At 39.6% G+C, this 18,754-nt stretch overlaps 2 protein-coding genes across 5 annotated transcripts in view; one reads left to right on the top strand and one right to left on the bottom strand.

Annotated features, from left to right (window-relative positions):
• The window catches only part of samd10a (sterile alpha motif domain containing 10a), a 60,064-nt gene that overhangs the window by 40,821 nt on the left and 489 nt on the right, over positions 1-18,754 (bottom strand). Inside the window, exons 2-4 of one of the 4 annotated variants that reach the window (XM_030423792.1) lie at positions 17,644-17,706; positions 17,088-17,153; positions 1,892-2,070 (exon numbers count right to left, since the gene is read on the bottom strand). In XM_030423792.1, the coding sequence (XP_030279652.1) occupies positions 1,892-1,919 (28 nt within the window). In that variant the 5' untranslated portion in view covers positions 1,920-2,070; positions 17,088-17,153; positions 17,644-17,706. Of the gene's footprint in view, positions 1-1,850; positions 2,071-17,087; positions 17,159-17,643; positions 17,707-18,754 lie in introns of all 4 variants that reach the window. The other 3 variants (XM_030423790.1, XM_030423795.1, XM_030423793.1) reach the window with 3 other exon arrangements.
• Positions 1,964-18,613, top strand: opn7d (opsin 7, group member d). Its single transcript, XM_030423789.1, has 6 exons — positions 1,964-2,077; positions 9,326-9,416; positions 9,533-9,695; positions 11,758-11,885; positions 11,981-12,315; positions 13,081-18,613. Exons 2-6 carry the CDS (start codon positions 9,326-9,328, stop codon positions 13,561-13,563), a joined length of 1,200 nt encoding a protein of 399 aa, XP_030279649.1. The 5' UTR covers positions 1,964-2,077; the 3' UTR covers positions 13,564-18,613.

The raw sequence follows: 18,754 nt of genomic DNA on the forward strand, positions 1-18,754 counted from the left end.
AGCTGGTGGGAATATAATAAGACTTGCATGTATTTGGTCATAAACTGAAGCCATTTCTATATCTATAAATTTGAAATTCAATGATGGCATGAGATAAAAAGGGACGGTATCAACAAAGTTATTACAAATTGTCCTTCAGTAAAACATGACTGTCTTGTCTTAGATAGCTGCTAGAGGTCATGAGTTTTTGCCCATCCATCGGGAAGAAGTCAGGATATTTCAGGGTCAGTAAAAGTTTGACCTGCTAGCGGCAGTAGAGATAAAACAACAACGAACAAACAACAACAGCAGTCATGAGAATTCATCCTCTGGGGGTCAAAAATATCTGTGACAGGACTTTGTTGCAATCGATCAAATAGTTGTCATTCAGATATTTCATCGCCAGGTCAAGCTGCAGCATGGCGAAAACATCAGCGTTCTTATGAAATCCACATGTAATGATGGTGTGGTGAAAAGTGATCGCACTCATGTTCACCATGTTCTCTCATGATTTCCTCTTGCGCTGATCATTTCCTGCCTACTGTCACTTCTAATGAAGGGACAACACACCACAGCCGACCACTGGCTGCGACACTACGTTCCTCTAAACGTGTCAGAGGGAGCCTGAGAAGGACCAGGCCCCTGTGCCCGAGTATTAATATGACAGCACTGCTCTTTACAGCTTTGTGACAGCCCTGCAGCTTCGGCACAGCTCAGTGAGCGAGCCCACGCTCCCTTAAGCAGCTTTCCATGACTGTCAGTCGGCGAGCAGCGTCGCTCCAAGCAAACTGGATGGGCGGGTATGATAAAGTCGGGTGGCACAGCGCTTCAGGTGCAGTTCAAAATGCTCCCCAAGTCCTCACTAGACAGGACTTACTGTGTGACTGAGGAGGACAATGTATTCGCACAAGTGGCTATCACGTTCATTATGGACCTTTAAATTAAGTACAGTCACCTCAGAAATCTCATTCCAGACGTAAAAAATGTTGTTATTCTCAGTAGACACTGAGATAATTACCAGGAGCAACAGGCACTCACTCAACACAATCCTCTTCACATAAATTAACCATTTCTTCACTGTGAACTATTAAGAACACGATGAAAGATGGTCATAAGCTGCCTAATTTCTTTCTAACACTATTCGAAATTACAATCGTCCTTCCTCTCACTCTGAGCTTAAATTACCGCTTTGCAGGCAATATTAATATTCTGTTGAAATTCGCACTCAGAGGGAAAATCATTCAAATGCTAAATGGGACCGAAAATCCACCTCGACATCGTTGCATCCACACATTTAAATCTATACTCAAGAGCCAGTTTTCCCTCCACTCCTACAATCAAGTGACACACACACACACACACACACACACACACACACACACACACACACACACACACTGTTGCTGCTGAGGAGAGTGATCTGGGGAAGCCCACCTTGCGTGCGTTATTCAGATACATGATTCATACGTGTTAAAGAAGACAATTCATCCTAAGTGTAGAAAAACAAATCAAAGTGTCTGGAATGAGAATGAAGCTGGAAAGTAGTGAGTTAGGATGGATAGAGGGAACGGGGTGGGGAGTGGTATTTTGAGTCATCAGTGACACTCAGAGCCTGCCAGTATTATGCTGATCCCTCTCTCTCTCTCTCTCCCTCTCTCCCCCGTCTCTCTCTCTCCCCCGTCTCTCTCTCTCTCTCTCTCTCTCTCTCCCTCTCTCCCCCGTCTCTCTCTCCCCCGTCTCTCTCTCTCTCTCTCTCTCTCTCGGGCTGACCTGCCATCACTGTGGGCTCTCCGTTCTACATCAGTGGGGCTCAATGCATCTCCAATAAGGATGAGTGCTTGTGCTGTGTGAGGGAGTGAGTGCACGTTCACCTGGCTGCATGTTTGGAAGTCATTGAAGAGGAGGAGAATACCTTCACCGGACTCCAGATTCAGGTCCATTCCTCCTCCCCTTCCTCCTCCTCCTCCTTCTCTCTCTGTCTGTCTGTCCCTCGTCTCTGTCTCCTTTTTGGTGGCTGGCCAAGCTCCTCGCCTCTGTGTCCTGCTCTCCACCTGGCCTCCATGAGTTTAACTGAGGACAAGCCATTTCTCCCTGGAAGGTAAGCAGTGAGGCGTTAGTTGGGTTGTCTTTTCTATTCAGTGAAATACAAAGAGACTGGACATTGACAAAAAAAGGTAGGATTGTTGACGGTGACGCACTTGTTTGACGGTCCGAATTTTGCTGATGTTGTGCTCAACGCTTCCAATAGATGAATAACATCATATAGAAGCTGACGTGACCCTGAAGTAATATCCGTTTTTTTTTTGTGCTATATTCTGTGCAGTGGGTCTGGTAGTTTATTCTCGACTCGAGTTGGTTGTTATCTTGCAACACTCCCTCTTCATTGATAACATCTGGTTGTGTTAAAGGGGCATTTACTGAAGGACATTAAGTGAAATTGTTTTTTAATGGATGTAATATGCCGATGAAATGAAGCCACAGACATCTCGGCCAATTTGTGGGATCTGAGGCAGGATTAGTGATGAGATCACTGATCATCCCTCTCTGTAAAAAAAAATAAAACAGCTGCTTTTCTTAATCCTTCAGTCAAAGTTGAATCTATATTGACTATTTTAAACACAGCCAATCGACTCACGCTCAGGCTGCTTCCCACACATTAATTTTCCGCCGGCATGCATGAACTGCCTGTTGTTGTTTCCTGCACATTCATTTGTTTGTGATAGACAATCAATATGTGTTGACAATGACTGATAACGGTGGCCACAGTATGATGTCTTTCTGTTGGATACAACATGATATAACAAAGTGGATGACCTTCATCTGAGGATCAGAGTCAAAGGCAAATAACAGAATGAAACCAGCTGTCCTTGGCAGCAAGACATTTGCCCATCATTGTCTTGTTTGCCTTTCCGTACTCAATCAGATCATGGTTATGTAATGTGTTTGTGTGATGAAGGGGAAGCAGTTGTGGTAGAGTGATGGTGACTTGCTGGTACAGAGGCGGAATTGTACGTATCCATTTGTTTTGCATTCTTTGTAGACGCTGTCCCTTCTGTAAGTACGGACAAATAACATTAAGGACATTCTAAGCATCCAAAAAGAGGAGGTCTGAGTATGAAAAGTTATTAAATTAGCCCTAAAATGACCAGTCTTTGTATTTTCTGCTTCAGTTGTCTCATGATAAATTGTGTCTGTAGCAATCGGATATCAAGAGTTTCCGTTGTCTGGAAGCAAATCAGTGCTACCACTAATCCTCCTCTAACTTCTGTACAGATCTCTTTCCCCTTCTGGTAACAAAAAAAACACAAGGAGAGAAAATCTGCAATTACAAATATTAGAACCCTTAAATCTGAATATTTCCTTTGGGAAGTTATTTGTGGTCTGCATTCAATTGTGTCCACATTCCTCAATTACCCGTCTATGTAGTAGTTTTCATTGTTAGTGGCTACAGTTCACTCTCTTTAACCTACTGAACATACAACATTCCATTTTATTGTGAAGCAGTGAAAGGAAATGCTACGTGTTTCTCACAAGGTTAGAGCTGACAGCGATCATTCATCACAAGTTTGTCATAAAAAAGTCATTTGCCACATTTCTCATAAATAGATCAGCTTTAAATGTTGCATATATGATGCTTTGATGGCGCCATATTGTCTCAAATATCTATGTAAATCTTGTTTTTATGCTTTCACCATTACATTAAATGAACATTTACATGTTTTTGCACCATTCATATCTAAAATTTAGCATAATTTGTTGTCCTTTGGTATATTTGGAATCAGGGAAATTATTTTGAATTAATCACTGTGAATTTGAGGTTTGCTTGGGCTGAAGAGGTTTAATAAGCTTCTCTGTCAAAGTGAATTGTAAAGTGTTAATTTGTAGGAAATGATTAATAAATCTGTTGACTATTAGGTTTAGATTCTAAAGCCACGTGTTACAAAATACTGTGTAAGAACAAAAACACAAGTGTAAGTGTAAGTGAGCTTTTAGCCGGCTTAAATACTTGAGCCACATTATATATCATGATGTTGCCATTATTTTTGACGGATTGCAATACGATTCAGAGTTAGTGGTAATCATAACTTTTGCTTACATCTGAAGAACATGACTTGTAGGCCAGGGCATCTCTGCAGCACTGCAGTACTTTATTTCAACACTGTTTTGTCAAATATTTGGTTTCATCCTCTGAGGGCCATGAATATCTGAAGTGAAGTTTATGGCAATCAAATTGTTCTTGAGATGTTTCAGTCTGGACGGATGGACGTTTGTTTGTTCATGATAAAATCAATGTCCAAACCTAAACACCTGTAGAGTCATTAGGGGGTCAACTGATTCAAGGTCAGATCGCTGTTTACAATTCAACATTTAGACTATTCCGCCATTTAGTAACTTCAATATGGGTGGATTTTGTTGAACCAGTTGTTGAATAGCAATAGGTGGAAGCTCCACAATTAAAATGATTATGCTGTATTATGCAGTTTATCATGTAACTTGTTGTTCACATTATCTGTTCTTTTAACTCCTGATGTAACCTACTCTGATTTTGCATCGAACAAAGATCATGTCAGTGATTAAAAGAGTTTTCTAATGGAAAAACATCCAACATATGTCACATATTGTTAATGATTAGCCGATAATCAACTGTTAAATCAGTCAACTTTTAATTGAAGAAATTGCTTAAAATGTGCGTCCCTAATTAAATAACTATACTACAAAGCATCCTAAACACATTGTGCTGGGCGAACATTGTATCCTGTGATCTTTCTCCACGGTCATTACATAAGATGTGTCACAGCATGCCCAGTCATGTCTAAAAGAGTTGCCTTCAGCTGACTTTTGTCATCCTGCTAAAACAGAGTAAATATTGTACTGTGATGGCATCACTTGTCACTGTCAGTCTCTCTCAGATGAGGAGGCAGCTACAAACAGCGAGGGTGCACACAGCCCACCTCAATCTGTCAAAGGTCTCACACGGGGCCCTCGGGGGATGTGCTGCACAGCTCACTGTGTGTCAAATATGTTGAAGTAACGATTTGTGCTTAAATTTTGCACATTTCAGTGAATCGTTAGCTCGAGGAAATACTAATGACACAAACAGATTGCACACAAAAATATGTGGACTACAGCTGCAACAACTGAAGAACAATCAATTGAGCACTATTTTGTTAATGGTTTTAGTCGTTTTTCAGGCAAAATGTCACATTTGCTGTCTTCAGCTAAAAATAAAGTAAAGATTTGCATTTTTTTTTTTTTTTACTTATGACAGTTAATGAAATGTCTCCAGGTTTTTAACTGTTGGTTGGACAAAACAAGAAACTTGATGAAGTGACTTTGGGCTCTAGAAAATTGTTATGACAAATTCTAATTTTATTTTTTATTTTTTTACATTTTAATAGACTAAATGTGTCTGTGTCCTCGGTGGAAGTAATACAAATATATCCTTGCAATGCACTAATGAAAACAGTATAAATGCATGAGGGACCAGGCATGTCAATCAACTCAGGCATACAAGATATAATGTGACACTTTACATTCAGAAACATAAATATTTCATGAATCATTATGTCAAAGGCACAAACACTGAAGGCTGCTGTGAACGTAAACAGACTGATTTGATTTGGCTTCCATTAAACAAACACATGTTTACTCTCACAGAGTAAGAACCTCAGAGGTGTATGAGAAAAACTCTGCGTTTCAGTATGTTGAAGGGTCAGATTTAAACGCGAGTCAAAGATTGAGATATGCCTCTGGCTGCCAATATATGAAAACCATGCAGACACTGACATTGTTACTGTCACTGCTCATGTGACGTCTTTGCCGCTGCACTCAGAAACCATGACATGCCTGTCAGCCTTTAAATGGCTGCTTATCTCCTCCGACCACAGCCATCTAAGAGTTATAGACAGTCCTGGTTTCAGTAGCATCAGATGAATCTCAGCTTTTTGGATGACATGTAGCACTGAAACTTGTCACAAAAGTAGGGATTACTCGTCATGCTGACAGCAGCAGTTCAGCCCGGAGAGATAAACTTTTTCCCCGGGTAAATGACGCAGTCAAAATGTCTCCACAGAGGCAGCAAACTTTTGCGGATGGGTCAGGGCAGAGTACGATAAGGTGCAAATGTGCATAAAAATAATGGGGTACAAAAACCAGGTCAGCTTGTGATAGATGGTTCATCCCCTACATCATCATTTTGAGGCCGATGTCCATGTCTCCCGCTCAAAGGCGTCCAATTAATCACAGCTGAACAGAACAGTTATTCAGCCGGGCTCAGCGACACGATAACAGTGGTGTCACAGCTCAGCCAGTCACAAAATACTCAATCTGTCACAGCGGACCAAAGGCACAGTTCAGCTGGTTAAGCTCTTTCACACTCACGTGGCAAACGGGTCGTCTTGGTTTTGCTACTCTGGTTACATAAACACGATACAGAGCATAGGAGATATATTTGGTAGTTATACTGTGCGTCTGTTAGCGCTAACGAGAGGCATCGAAGTCATTCATGTTTTAAACCAAACACAGATTCAACTCCACACTTATTAAAAAAAAGAAACACTGCTTTTTAAATTATGCAGTGTGGGATTTGTTAACAAAGTGAGGGAGATACTGCTCAGTCAGGCTTGGCGGAGGTGCTGGAGCTTAAAGGCCGGCACACTTGAGAGATATGCATACACACACTTCTGATTAATGCAAGCTTTAAATATTCCAGACGTGACAGTTTCTGTCCAAGAGCTGGCATGAGATAAAACATCTTTTGCACGGATCTGAGTGTGCAGACGTTTTCTTTCTTGAGCCTTCTTGCACAAGAAGCTTATAGCTCCGGAAACACTAGCACATACATTCCCTCCTGAAACTGTATTGTGTTTTTGTCATCATTCGATCATACTGTTGTGACAGGAAAAAAAATCAAAGAAGAGAATTTATGACTGAGAAAAGAGGTACACACTGTGTTTTTTTTGGTCCAATCAATCATTACTGACATTTATGAGAATACACAAGGTAGAAACTTCATGGCTAAAGCTAATACAGTGGAGTAATCTTTAGCGTTTGTTGAAACTCTGCATTATATATACAGGAATTTCTGTTATTTAGTCTACCCGGACTGATATAAATGGGGTTGACAAAATAATAGAAACATTGGAAACATTGTGTATAATATGCGTTCCTTAGTTTAGTTCTCCAGTCCCTCTGGGCTGTGTGCAAAAGGCAGGCTACAATTTGTTTAATTTTTTTTAATCCTCTTTTAATTGACACCAACATGGCAAGACCCACCCTTCTCTACCTGTGTTTAACACATACTTGTCCCTCCTAAAATTATGGCAGTTGGAAACTAAGATTTACTCTTCGTAACATAAAACGCAGCTTAAATGTTTCACGTGTAAATGCACATTTAAGGTAAAAGTTAAAGTGATATAAATGATAATGCAACACACCACAGCTAGATAAAATGGGAAATTATTATCTAGATAACAAGACATAATGCCAATAATACTTTTTTTCTACTTCATTTTTAGTTTACTCTTGTACTTATCTTACATCTTTTGTTATTCTACTGGGCAGTGGTTTTTCCATTAACTCCTTAAACTCTCTTTTGTATATTTCACTCCTATTTAACACACACAATAAACTGGGCTCAGATTTTGACCCTGCCCCTCAAACCCACTGGTTGTTACAATATTTTTTTTTTGGAGCAATCACACAAACCCAAGAATTTTCTACTGGATTAATACAGTTCTTTCTCTTCTCATCTCTAATCTTATCTTAAAAAAAAAACGCAAACAAGGATGAGACCAAGTGTGTAGAAGGAGCTCTACAATCATGACCAAGTAACCAAATACGTAGAATATTAGTGTTACAACCACTCACAGCGCTAGAACCAAAACTAAAACCGTAACCCTGCCACAACAGCAAAATAAGTACAGACGAAACACTGAAATAATTATAACTCAATTCTAAAGTCCAAAACAATTTTGTGGAATTCTTCCTACTGAAATATATTCTAATTTACACAGTCTACTGTTCCTCTTAATAAGTAATGTGATAAAAAGAATCCAAAGAAAATGTAATGGTTACATATATACACACACACAAACATATTCTATACATGCAGCCACTGTAATCTTGTTTGCTTTGCATATCTGCCAACTTACTGATAAATCTCCCGTCTGGCTCAAACCCATCCCATAGCGAATTTGATTTATTGATGACAACGGACTCCTTTGTTGTGCTGACATGACAGCAGAGTTCTTTGGGTTCGAGTGGCACTAAAACTGCTCATAACTACTTACTCTGCTGAGTCTCCTCCACTCAGACTGACTGGACATTTCGTCATTGACTGGCGTGCTGACTTGCATAGTAATGAAGGCTCATTCTTTATCCTGTGTGATTGCCTGAGTCCTTGAAAGTCAACGTTGCCTCTGCAACATCTCTGCTGGCACCCCGAGTATTGCTCCATAATCGTCGTCTGCACGGAGCTTTTCCTGCCCCGTTTACATTTCTTTTTTTTTTTGTATTCTTCTATCAGGCAAAGCGCTGCACTGAATGACAATCATCATCTTGTTTACAGATATGTGGGTGAGGAGATGCTGATTGCTTAGATTAAGAGTCTGTCTCATAACAAAGAGCATGAGTGCCTCCGACGTGCTTCAGTTGATGCTGAGAAGAGGCCATTAAGATTCTTCCAACAGTTCTATTAGGTTAATATATTAGCTGAGCATCTGTCAGCTCTCTGCCACGGCAGGATGAACACCCTCTTACCTCTGCTCATTATGTAACTATTCTATCACTACATGTGCTTTATTCCATTTGTCTGTGCGCATGACTGCATCATGCGCAAACCTGTGTTAGCTTGAAACAACACTGAAATCTATTTTCTGGTAAATCTGAGCTCATGTAAACCTAATCGTAATTGTTTTGCTCGCCGGCTCTCAATCTTTCCTTTAATCCTGAAAGGCACAATCTAATTCTTTCCATCTGCCAGTCTTGTGTTGTATATTTTTCTATTTAATATGAATTGTCCTCATCTTTCACACAGGATTATATTTTCTGTATTAAAGAACAAAAGCTATTTCGTCTCTACATCTGGTCCCCGGAGGCTGAGAGTATTGTGCAACAAAGACAGGAAGACAACTCGAATTACAGTCAACAGACAGCATTGTAGATGAATAAGTCACAAAACTGGAGACATGCATATTTGCTTCAACAGGCAGGGAGGAAATATCTTCTCCTCCGCTTATTAAATATTTGCTCAATTTTGAGTGTTTTCAGTGAGTTTAAAAAAGTCTTTAATCACTGCACAATTCACAATTAACCTGTGTGTGTGTGCTCGTGTTAACATTTTCAGATGGGAAATGCTTCAGACACATCTGCTGTGTTTGCCTCCTCCATCTCCAAGGAGCACGACATCCTCATGGGTTCCCTGTACAGCGCGTTTTGTGAGTCCGTACAACAAGCGAATCGCTGCTGTGTTGATCCATGCATGGATGATGAGTCCCAATAGGTGCACCATCTCCAGCTCAGCTCAATCTGTCTTTATTTTGTTTCCTTACAGGTATACTGTCCCTCATGGGCAACTGCATCCTGCTACTTGTTGCATATCACAAGCGGTCGACCTTGAAGCCAGCAGAGTTCTTCATAATCAATCTCGCCATCAGTGACCTTGGGATGACACTCTCTTTATTCCCGCTGGCAATTACATCATCATTTTCACACAGGTATCTCATATTCCCCTCGTTCCTCTATATCTTATTTCTCCAATCTGGAGAAACATGAAACTCATTTCGCTGTTAAAACTGAATTGACTTTAAATGGCAACTGCTTGCAGGAATCTGCAGGGATGCTGGAAGTCAATCTATGTAATGACACCATATCAAATGCTGCAAAAACATTCACGGTTTCTGCAACAAAGGAACAGATCACCCAAATGTCAGCGAAAGTTTCGAAGTCCACAAAACATTTCTGAAGCTTCACAGCGAAAAGGAGTTGCAGCGTTCTTCTAAACACCCGAAGAAGACGGGGGACATGTTTTAAAATGTTTCCAAAAAGAAACATAAAATAGCTTGTCTCCTGAAACCCAAATATATTTAACGTTATCTACACTTCAGCAGCTACAGAAATGATGTCAGGTTTAGAAAGGGTTTAAATAACATCTTTACAGATTCATGTGGGATCTCAGGGTTTCTGGAGACTTGGATGAGCTGTATTGAACCATTTCATGTTTTCATTTTGGTTTTAAATCATGTCCTCCGCTACTTCAGGTGTTTACGAAACTGTTTTGTTGTTAAGAAATTCCACCCAACTTTCCATCAGAATTGGGGTGAGTAAACAATGACCTTTTTTCAATTATTTATATGTGTATATATATATATATAGTGGTTAAAAACAACATTTACATTAATTTTAGAAGTGGAGGTGGGTTACATACCCATAACCATTTTATCACTCACACAGGAGACAATCAAATTCATTGATCTTCCAATGCGAATTCAACCCACGGAGGTTTAGACGAGACAACTGTCACTCTGCTTGTCTTATCCCCGGGTCGTCAAATACTGGGGCTTTGTGCTGGTGTCAGTATATGACAACCTGGAGATGAGAATAAAAAGTCAACCTGTCGTTCTTCCAGAAGTCTCGCCTTGTTCTTTTAACAGACTGCAGACTGCAGAGTAGTTCATACACTTCACTTAATCAAACAGTGCCCTGATGACTTTGGTTATTTTAAATCAGTGGGTTGCTTTGAATGTCCCCTCTTTACTCTGACACCTGTGTGATAAAAGCCCTGACCTGCTGCGAGAAGCATCACAGGAAGTATCATGAACTTACACATACTGATAACTAAAAGGTAGTATTCTGAAAAGGTAAAACCTCTCTCCTACCTGATTTAACGGTGTGCCACACAGTTAAACTCACTCAGGGAGGAAAGTTGTATTTAAAGGAGGTCAAATTATGCACATTTTCAGGTTCACACTTTTATTTGGGGGTCCTCCTTTTTTTCATATGGTGCATTACTTCAGCATCCCTTTTCACACTATGTCTTGAACACTCCGTTTTAGCTGCAGAGTGAGACATCTCGCCTCTGTTAAATCTATGATGAGAGTTGCACGTAACAGGCAGGATGTCGCCAATCAGTGGCAGAGCACAGCAGCATATACAACTGTATGCCTGCTGACTGACTGGAGTGTATACATTTTATAATTTATATATATATATATATGTATATATATATATATATAAAAGATATATAAAGATATATATTCATATGACGTTTGTTTGGAGTTGAGCCTTTACCTCCGTAACTTATGTTCATCACTACATAATAGGCATGGACTTTGGGACATCACAATAGTTATTTAAAATACATATTGTCATGTTAAATAAAGGCATTTTGATCCTCCAGCGTGCCTTGGATTATTTTTGAGGATGACTTGCATTTGACATTCTTTCTCAAGTCTTTATTCCATCCATGCATTGTGTTGTGCCCTTCATAAAATGGATTGCCCTTGTTCTAGTTTTCTTAATTGTGATACGTTACTGCTTTTGTAATCTAAATATATTTTTAAGTTTGGACAACTGGTCGTCCAAATAAAGCAATTTGAAGATGTCACCTTGAACCTGTGAAATCGTGACAGGCATTTTTCATGACTTCCTGACGCTGTAACACCCAATGAGGAAAATAATGAGGAAAATAATCAGGAGATTAATTGATTGTGACAGTGAACGTTAGTTGCAGCCCTCACCTCCATCATCTTTCCATTTTCTTCTTCTCTCTGCCTACAGGTGGCTCTTTGGAGAGATCACCTGTCAGCTCTATGCTATGTGCGGAGTGCTGTTTGGCCTTTGCAGCTTGACCAACCTCACAGCTCTGTCCCTAGTGTGCTGCCTTAAAGTCTGCTTCCCTAACCACGGTGAGGGGAGATTTTATTGAACAGCATGACAAGTGAGGCAAAAAAAAAGACCACAATAACTGAAAAGCATCTTTTTCTACCTCCTGTCTGATCAGGTAACAAGTTCTGCTCATCACACGCACGCCTCCTGGTGGTTGGAGTGTGGTGCTACGCGTCGGTCTTTGCTGTGGGGCCCTTGGCACAGTGGGGGCATTACAGTGCTGAACCCTACGGCACAGCCTGCTGCATTGACTGGCACGCGTCCAACCACGAGCTTACAGCGCTATCTTACATCGTCTGCCTGTTCGTCTTTTGCTACGTGCTGCCCTGCACCGTCATCTTCCTCTCCTACACATTCATCCTGCTGACAGTGCGCGGGTCACGTCAAGCCGTCCAGCAGCATGTGTCACCGCAGACCAAGACCACCAATGCGCACTCTCTCATTGTCAAGGTCAGAGGATGTGACATGTGTGTATATCACTGAACACAGGTTTTACAGATGACAGGATTTGAGTAGGATATGACACAGTAAATCATTCAAAAGGTTTTAAAATGCCATGCTGATAACTTGATTTAGCTTTTCTGGGATCTGCTCATGCATACAGTGGAGTCCAAATGACTCAGACAACCAGTCAAGACGCTTCTGTTTTACATTGCTGCCTCCACCAAGGAGGTTATGTGATTCGCAAATGTTAGTCGGTTGGTTTATCAGCAGGATTACACAAAAACTACTGAACAGATTTACATAAAACTCGGATGGAGGATGGGTCACAGCAAAAGGAAGACCTATCATCCGCCCTGGCCGATTATTAGGGACAATATTCTGCAATTTCTGATAATCGGTATATTTTTCTGTCAGATTGCTGATTAAATAAACCAATTTTAAAATGTGCTACTTCGCCTTGGAAAAAAGCATCTTCATACACAATGTCTAGCCCAAAACAATGACCGACAGTTAATAGCCTATAAACACTGAATAATCTGAATCTGCAAAGAAATGTATCGAATAATTGAGTGGAGAGGAAGTTTAAAGTAGCAGAAAATGGAAAATACCTCAAAATTGTACTGAAGAGCAGTACCTGAGTTAATTGTATTTAGGTTTATTTTCATCACTGGTTAGTAGTTTATTACTTTAATACTTTATGACACTAACTAAATCCTCTGCCTGTCCTGTTTTTGTGCTGTGTGTGCATGTGGAAATGTTTCTTCTCTATAGCTGTCAATAGCTGTGTGCATCGGCTTCCTGGGTGCCTGGACTCCATATGCTGTCGTGGCCATGTGGGCTGCTTTCGGAGACGCCACACGGGTTCCTCCTGATGCGTTCGCCATTGCCGCTGTGCTTGCCAAATCTTCCACCATCTACAACCCCATGGTCTACCTGCTGTGTAAGCCCAACTTTCGCGAGTGTCTCTACAGAGACACATCCATGTTGCGCCAGAGGATCTACAGGGGAAGTCCTCATTCGGATCCACAAGAACGCTTTGCCTCCGTTTCACTGCGCAACAAGGACATGAGCATCTCCACGCGCTTCTCAAATGGACAACAGGAGAGCTACGGGGCGTGTCTGCACTGCACTGAGAATGCAGCACCGTGTCATGTGACCACTCCCCAAAGGACTGCCTGCATCCTGACTGGATCCAGCTACAGAGAAGTGACAGTTACCCAGCTCTTAGACAAACCACAGGCGGATTTTCTCTAGTGGTACAACCTCCTTCTATCGTGAAGCAAACAAGACGGGACATGTGCTCAAAAGACAGAGATTACTGGGCATGGACAACACATCAACATAAGGCCCACATAAGTTACTGGAACGTTACTGCATGGCAACAACACAGTCTCGTAAGGACCTTTGATAGCATCCCTCCGTGAAGTCACTCACAAATGGCTGCTTCATTGTGAATAGATTTTAAAAAATCCACAAGGTGCTTCATTCATCTGAGAACGAGTTATATACATGTGATGTCTTGATGCCTGATTCTGTATCAGTTAGTGTCCGGTTTCGTTTTAATGTACAGTGATGTAACTGGAGTCAGAAGGAGCAGAAAATGAGGCAGCTGGGCTCAAGGTTTATGAGGCAAATATGTGACACTTAAGGGCAGCTCATTATATTTCAAGTACAGCAGGAGCATAATTTGTAATTTGAGGACAAATTGTGTTTAATATCTGGCCTGCGCAAAAAAAGACATCATAAGAAATTAAGATATGTGGAATCATTTTTACGGATTTTAAAGGAGATGGAGAATATTGCTGTTCTTTCAGTGATAGCAGACAAAAAGGTTAATGTGTCATCGAAGGACGCGTAAGGTTGACCTAAAACGATCGAGTGTTCAGCCCCCGTAGGCTTGAATGTCGACGTTTTGTCCTTGTCAGGAGTGGAAACCGTTGTAACAGAGACATAAACTCGAACTGACAGCTGCTGTTTCCTGTAAGGAATCAAACAACCAACTTTTAGCAGCCACTAGAACCCTACAGGGGCCGAGTATCAGAAACTTAAAAAGAGATTTAGGTGGAGTATCACCGATGTACATGATGGGGCTCGACTGTGCCATGTAGCCTGAAGTCATCCTCCAACAGTGGACTCTGAAAACCGAGCTAGCCCTCTGTAGACCTTCAGGCTGTTTCCAGATTGTGACAGTATCTTTTTAGGGAAAGCAACCCAAGTTGCTCTCTTTCTTTTAAACTCTTGTGGGAATGTTATCTTGATAGCTTGATATCATCAGTTTAATACTAAAAGGGATACACTCTGTAAAGAATACACAACGCTCATTATATGGGTGACACCTCAAAGATTTCCAAAACAATCATCTGTAAACAAACAGAGCGTTGGGAAGTCCTAATTTTTAAAAATATTTATTATAATTATATATTTATTTAAGTGTCCAGGTGAAAAACTATGGAAACAGATTTTTTTTATAGTAGCCTAAAGCAATGAAAATGTTTCAAACTCCTTGGTCACAGATTTAATAACTGATGTTACCAAAAAGAAACTTAATTATCTTTTTGATTAGCTTTAATTGACAGAAGTGAATATAATCTCTAATTTATATTGGATTATAGAGCTTCTTATGTGGGTCCTCTACTTCTTTTTTTCTCATGCAAGCATTTATGCATTTACTGTTAAAATGAAGCCATCAAGTAAAATAAAATCACAGCACAAGTGTAAGACTGACCTTTTTTTGCCCTACCAAAATAACAGACACAGCCTTTAGCTGTGTCTTACTCTGCGTTCCCTTTTTAATGTGGTACTGTGTTGTGTGGCTTCATCGTGTGTGCATACAAAGAAAAGAATATGGTTATGTGTTCATATCATTATCAAAATCAGCTCCTGTGCAGCCTTATTTACTAAAGAAATAAAAGCATTGAATAATCGCTGTGGTCTGATTTTTCTGGAGAGGAAGGTATTTGCATTTTCTCCCAGAAAGCAAAAAGGCTCAGAGTGATGAAAGTTCTTTCATTTAATATTTTCAGAATAAATCAGAACCTGAATGAGTCTTATTAGCCATCACATTAACACCAAAATATACGGTAGAATATGAGGGAGATGGTAACACACAATTACTTGACATGGTACCATAACAGATTATAGCTCTTAAAGTAATAAGTAAGTAAAGCTATTAAAGTGAGTAACTTCTAAAAGATATTCTCTATTTTTAACACCACTTGATTTTGTTTTCCCTCATTCTAATTAACTATGAGAACGTGTTGCTGTGGAAACTGACACTATTCATTAACTTGAGAGCACACTGGGTTCACATTTTCCTTCACTTTTAAACAATGACATTAGTATTTTACAAGATGACACTGCTTGTATTTCTTTCAATTAAATATACTAAAAGTGACATTAAAAAAAGTCAACTAAAAACAAACCAACTATATAATCATTATTACCTCACTTTGAGTTATTTACTTGCATGGCGGCAAAATTTTGAATTCATAATCATTAAAGTCAATAAGACAACTGTCAACACAATCGCCAGGACAAATGTTAAAAAATGTATGTTTCTCAAACCACCGATCTGTTGAAACTTGAAATGTTTCTTTAGGTTCAATGTTCAGCTTCATCTTGTAACAATACTGTGCGAATGGTCTGATTAGATTTAGAAACAAAAAAGAAACACCTTTGTTAATGCTAAATAAAAATGATGTCTTAGCTTTGAATACCAGAAACACACGTTGTTGTCTTGTTAAAAACACCCAGTTTTGTCCCAACAAACAATGGCAGAAGATGTCCCAACTTCCTGTTAAAAATATTATTTTTTTGTCACCATGGACACCACGGATATTGTCCCATGGTCCTATTCAGATGTGTCACGCTTATAAAAGCTGAAACACAGTCACCACCACCATCTTCTCTGAACCTCCCAATATGAAAATCTGGCCATAAACATGCAATGTGAATGTTATATAACATGTCAATATGGTACGTGACAGGTACATATATATATCAGCGGTTTGTAGAAACATTAACTGACGCCATTTTATCCTGGCAACCAAATTTGCAATGCATATTTGTCTTAACTTCTGTATAATCTGTCGATCCATTGAATTATTTGTCTGCCTAATCTGACCAATCTGTACAACACTGTCATTTCTGATCTGACTAGCTTAATCTGGGAAGGCATTATATTGAGTGGGTGAAAGACTTCTTATTTAATGTTCTGTAATATTCCCATTTTAATGCAGCTTTATCTCATCATTGTGACCACTGAGGCTGCATTCTGCAGAGGAGTACTTTTGAGCACACTGACAAAAATCATGATGACAGCAATGCTACAGCTGGGGGGTTTCCAACCCTTTGAAGATAATAAACATGTGCATCCAAAAGCACATATACAAAAACACAGTGGAGTTTAAATCATTCAAATACAAAACAAAGATATGCCCTGCAGATAGTGTGTCTGCTGAAGTGATCTTCATCTATCAGAGCTGAATTGAACTGGAATAAAATGAAAATGAAAACCCTATTTGCCAGCAGGAAGCCCAGGCAAATATGCATGAAGTTTCAACTTAGATGCAAAGTAATTTATTTCCTTCAGTGTAAAAAAAAGTCTGGGGGATAAGCTTTCCTTCACAATTAATATAGGCAAACATTGAAAGTGAAGCCAGAGGAGGAATTAAAGAAAAAGAAATGATACGGCACATTACATTTAGAGAAAATTGCAGATTATTGCTACATAGGGGATATTTATCAACCCATAAACTTAATCTAAAACAATGATTTACCTTGCCAGGTTTTTCCTGCCGCATCCTTCTGTGTGCAAGATACTTGATTTTGGACTCTGTAAGCTTCTTTTCTAGAAACAGATGGAAACTTTCCGGTTAACACGATTAGAATTATTTCCCAATACACAGATGTAGTGAGAGTTTACCCAGTACAGCATCCAAAAGCTATAACCAAATGCTTTAATTGGGATTCACTTCAAAGAAAATGAGTGTGGAATTTGGATTAAAAAAACAGTACTGCACATCATTATCCTCATCTGACTTTCCTCTCAGAAACCCCATCATCTGCCTCTAAAACATTGTCTCTCTCTCTCTCTCTTGAAATCCAGACTTGCAATACCAGCTCGTCTTGTCCAGCAACACAACCCCCCCGGCACACAGTTAATGCAAAACACAAACTTATTTTGGCATCTTTAATTCTCCGCCTGACGTCGCTGCCTCAGTGGTGACTAGAGGACAATGTTTGTTCATTTTTGACAATGTTTGTGAAAGAAAGAAAGAAAGAAAGAAAGGAAGATCAAGTGATCTTCTCTGTGTAGAGTTTTCTTCACCCTACCTCTTGGCTGAGAGGTCCTTGTTATGTCGGAAAGGGTCATCTGGACATCAGGCTAACACCCTCCTGTGTTAATAAAATATACTGGTCAGGATGAAGTGATACACCAAAAAAGATCTTTTTAATCACCGCCAGGGTTTTTGTTTGCGGCTGTACTTCCAATAAAGTTGAGCTGACACGATTAGTTAATCTAGCAGTAAAGTTGGGGGAATTATAATCAGCAACTGTTTGGAATATTTAACTGTCTTTGTCATTTTTTAGCAAACATTTCCTAGTTTCAGCTTCTCAGTATCTCCAGGTTGGTCAGACAAAAAAAAGATACCACCTCGGCCTTTAAAAATAATATCATTTTGCATAATTTTGTATAATGTGACAATAAAATGTATTTGATTTGGATTTGATACTGTATTTTACATTTCTGCTCAATGAAAATTAAGAGCAGATAGATCAGAGATCGACAAAGAAAATAATTAGCCAGTTAATCAATGATAAATAAATACCACTTGCATTTATACATGACAAACTCAGGAGCAAACATTGCCACAGAGTAGAAACAAGTCTCAAGAATAAAACGTTTACTAAAGCAGCTTTTTGCAAGCCTTTTGTATTGGACTGCATTAGATAATATGTGTTCACTGTGTCAGCACTACTTAGCCTGTTCCATATTTTATCCATAACAATGTGATAAGAGGTTAAACTTAGACTCAAACTCCAATCCACAGTCAGTCTCTCAGTGATGTGCTAATGCCTGACGCCCTCCAGTGTAGATAAAAAGAAGAGCAGGAGGAACAACTATCAGCCGAAATAGCACCACAGGATATTTACCCCAATGTGTTTTTAATATACATTAAATATCTTGAAAAAAAATCGACAATTCTGGCCCATAAGATCATTTGGATGATTTGTTCCTTGCTGTTTGCCTCAGTCCCGTCCATCTATATTCTACTAATCAGTAAACAGTTATTATATTGAAGCCAACTTTATGTGTATATGATGAAAAAAATGACATTTGTACATATTGCATAAACTACAAATAATGACCACTTGACGTGTATTTATTATTGACTGCTTTAAATAAACATTTGCAACTTGTATCTAACTGAATTCAAACTGG

This window comes from Sparus aurata, chromosome 7 (genome assembly GCF_900880675.1).
Source record: "Sparus aurata chromosome 7, fSpaAur1.1, whole genome shotgun sequence".
NCBI lineage: Eukaryota > Metazoa > Chordata > Actinopteri > Spariformes > Sparidae > Sparus > Sparus aurata.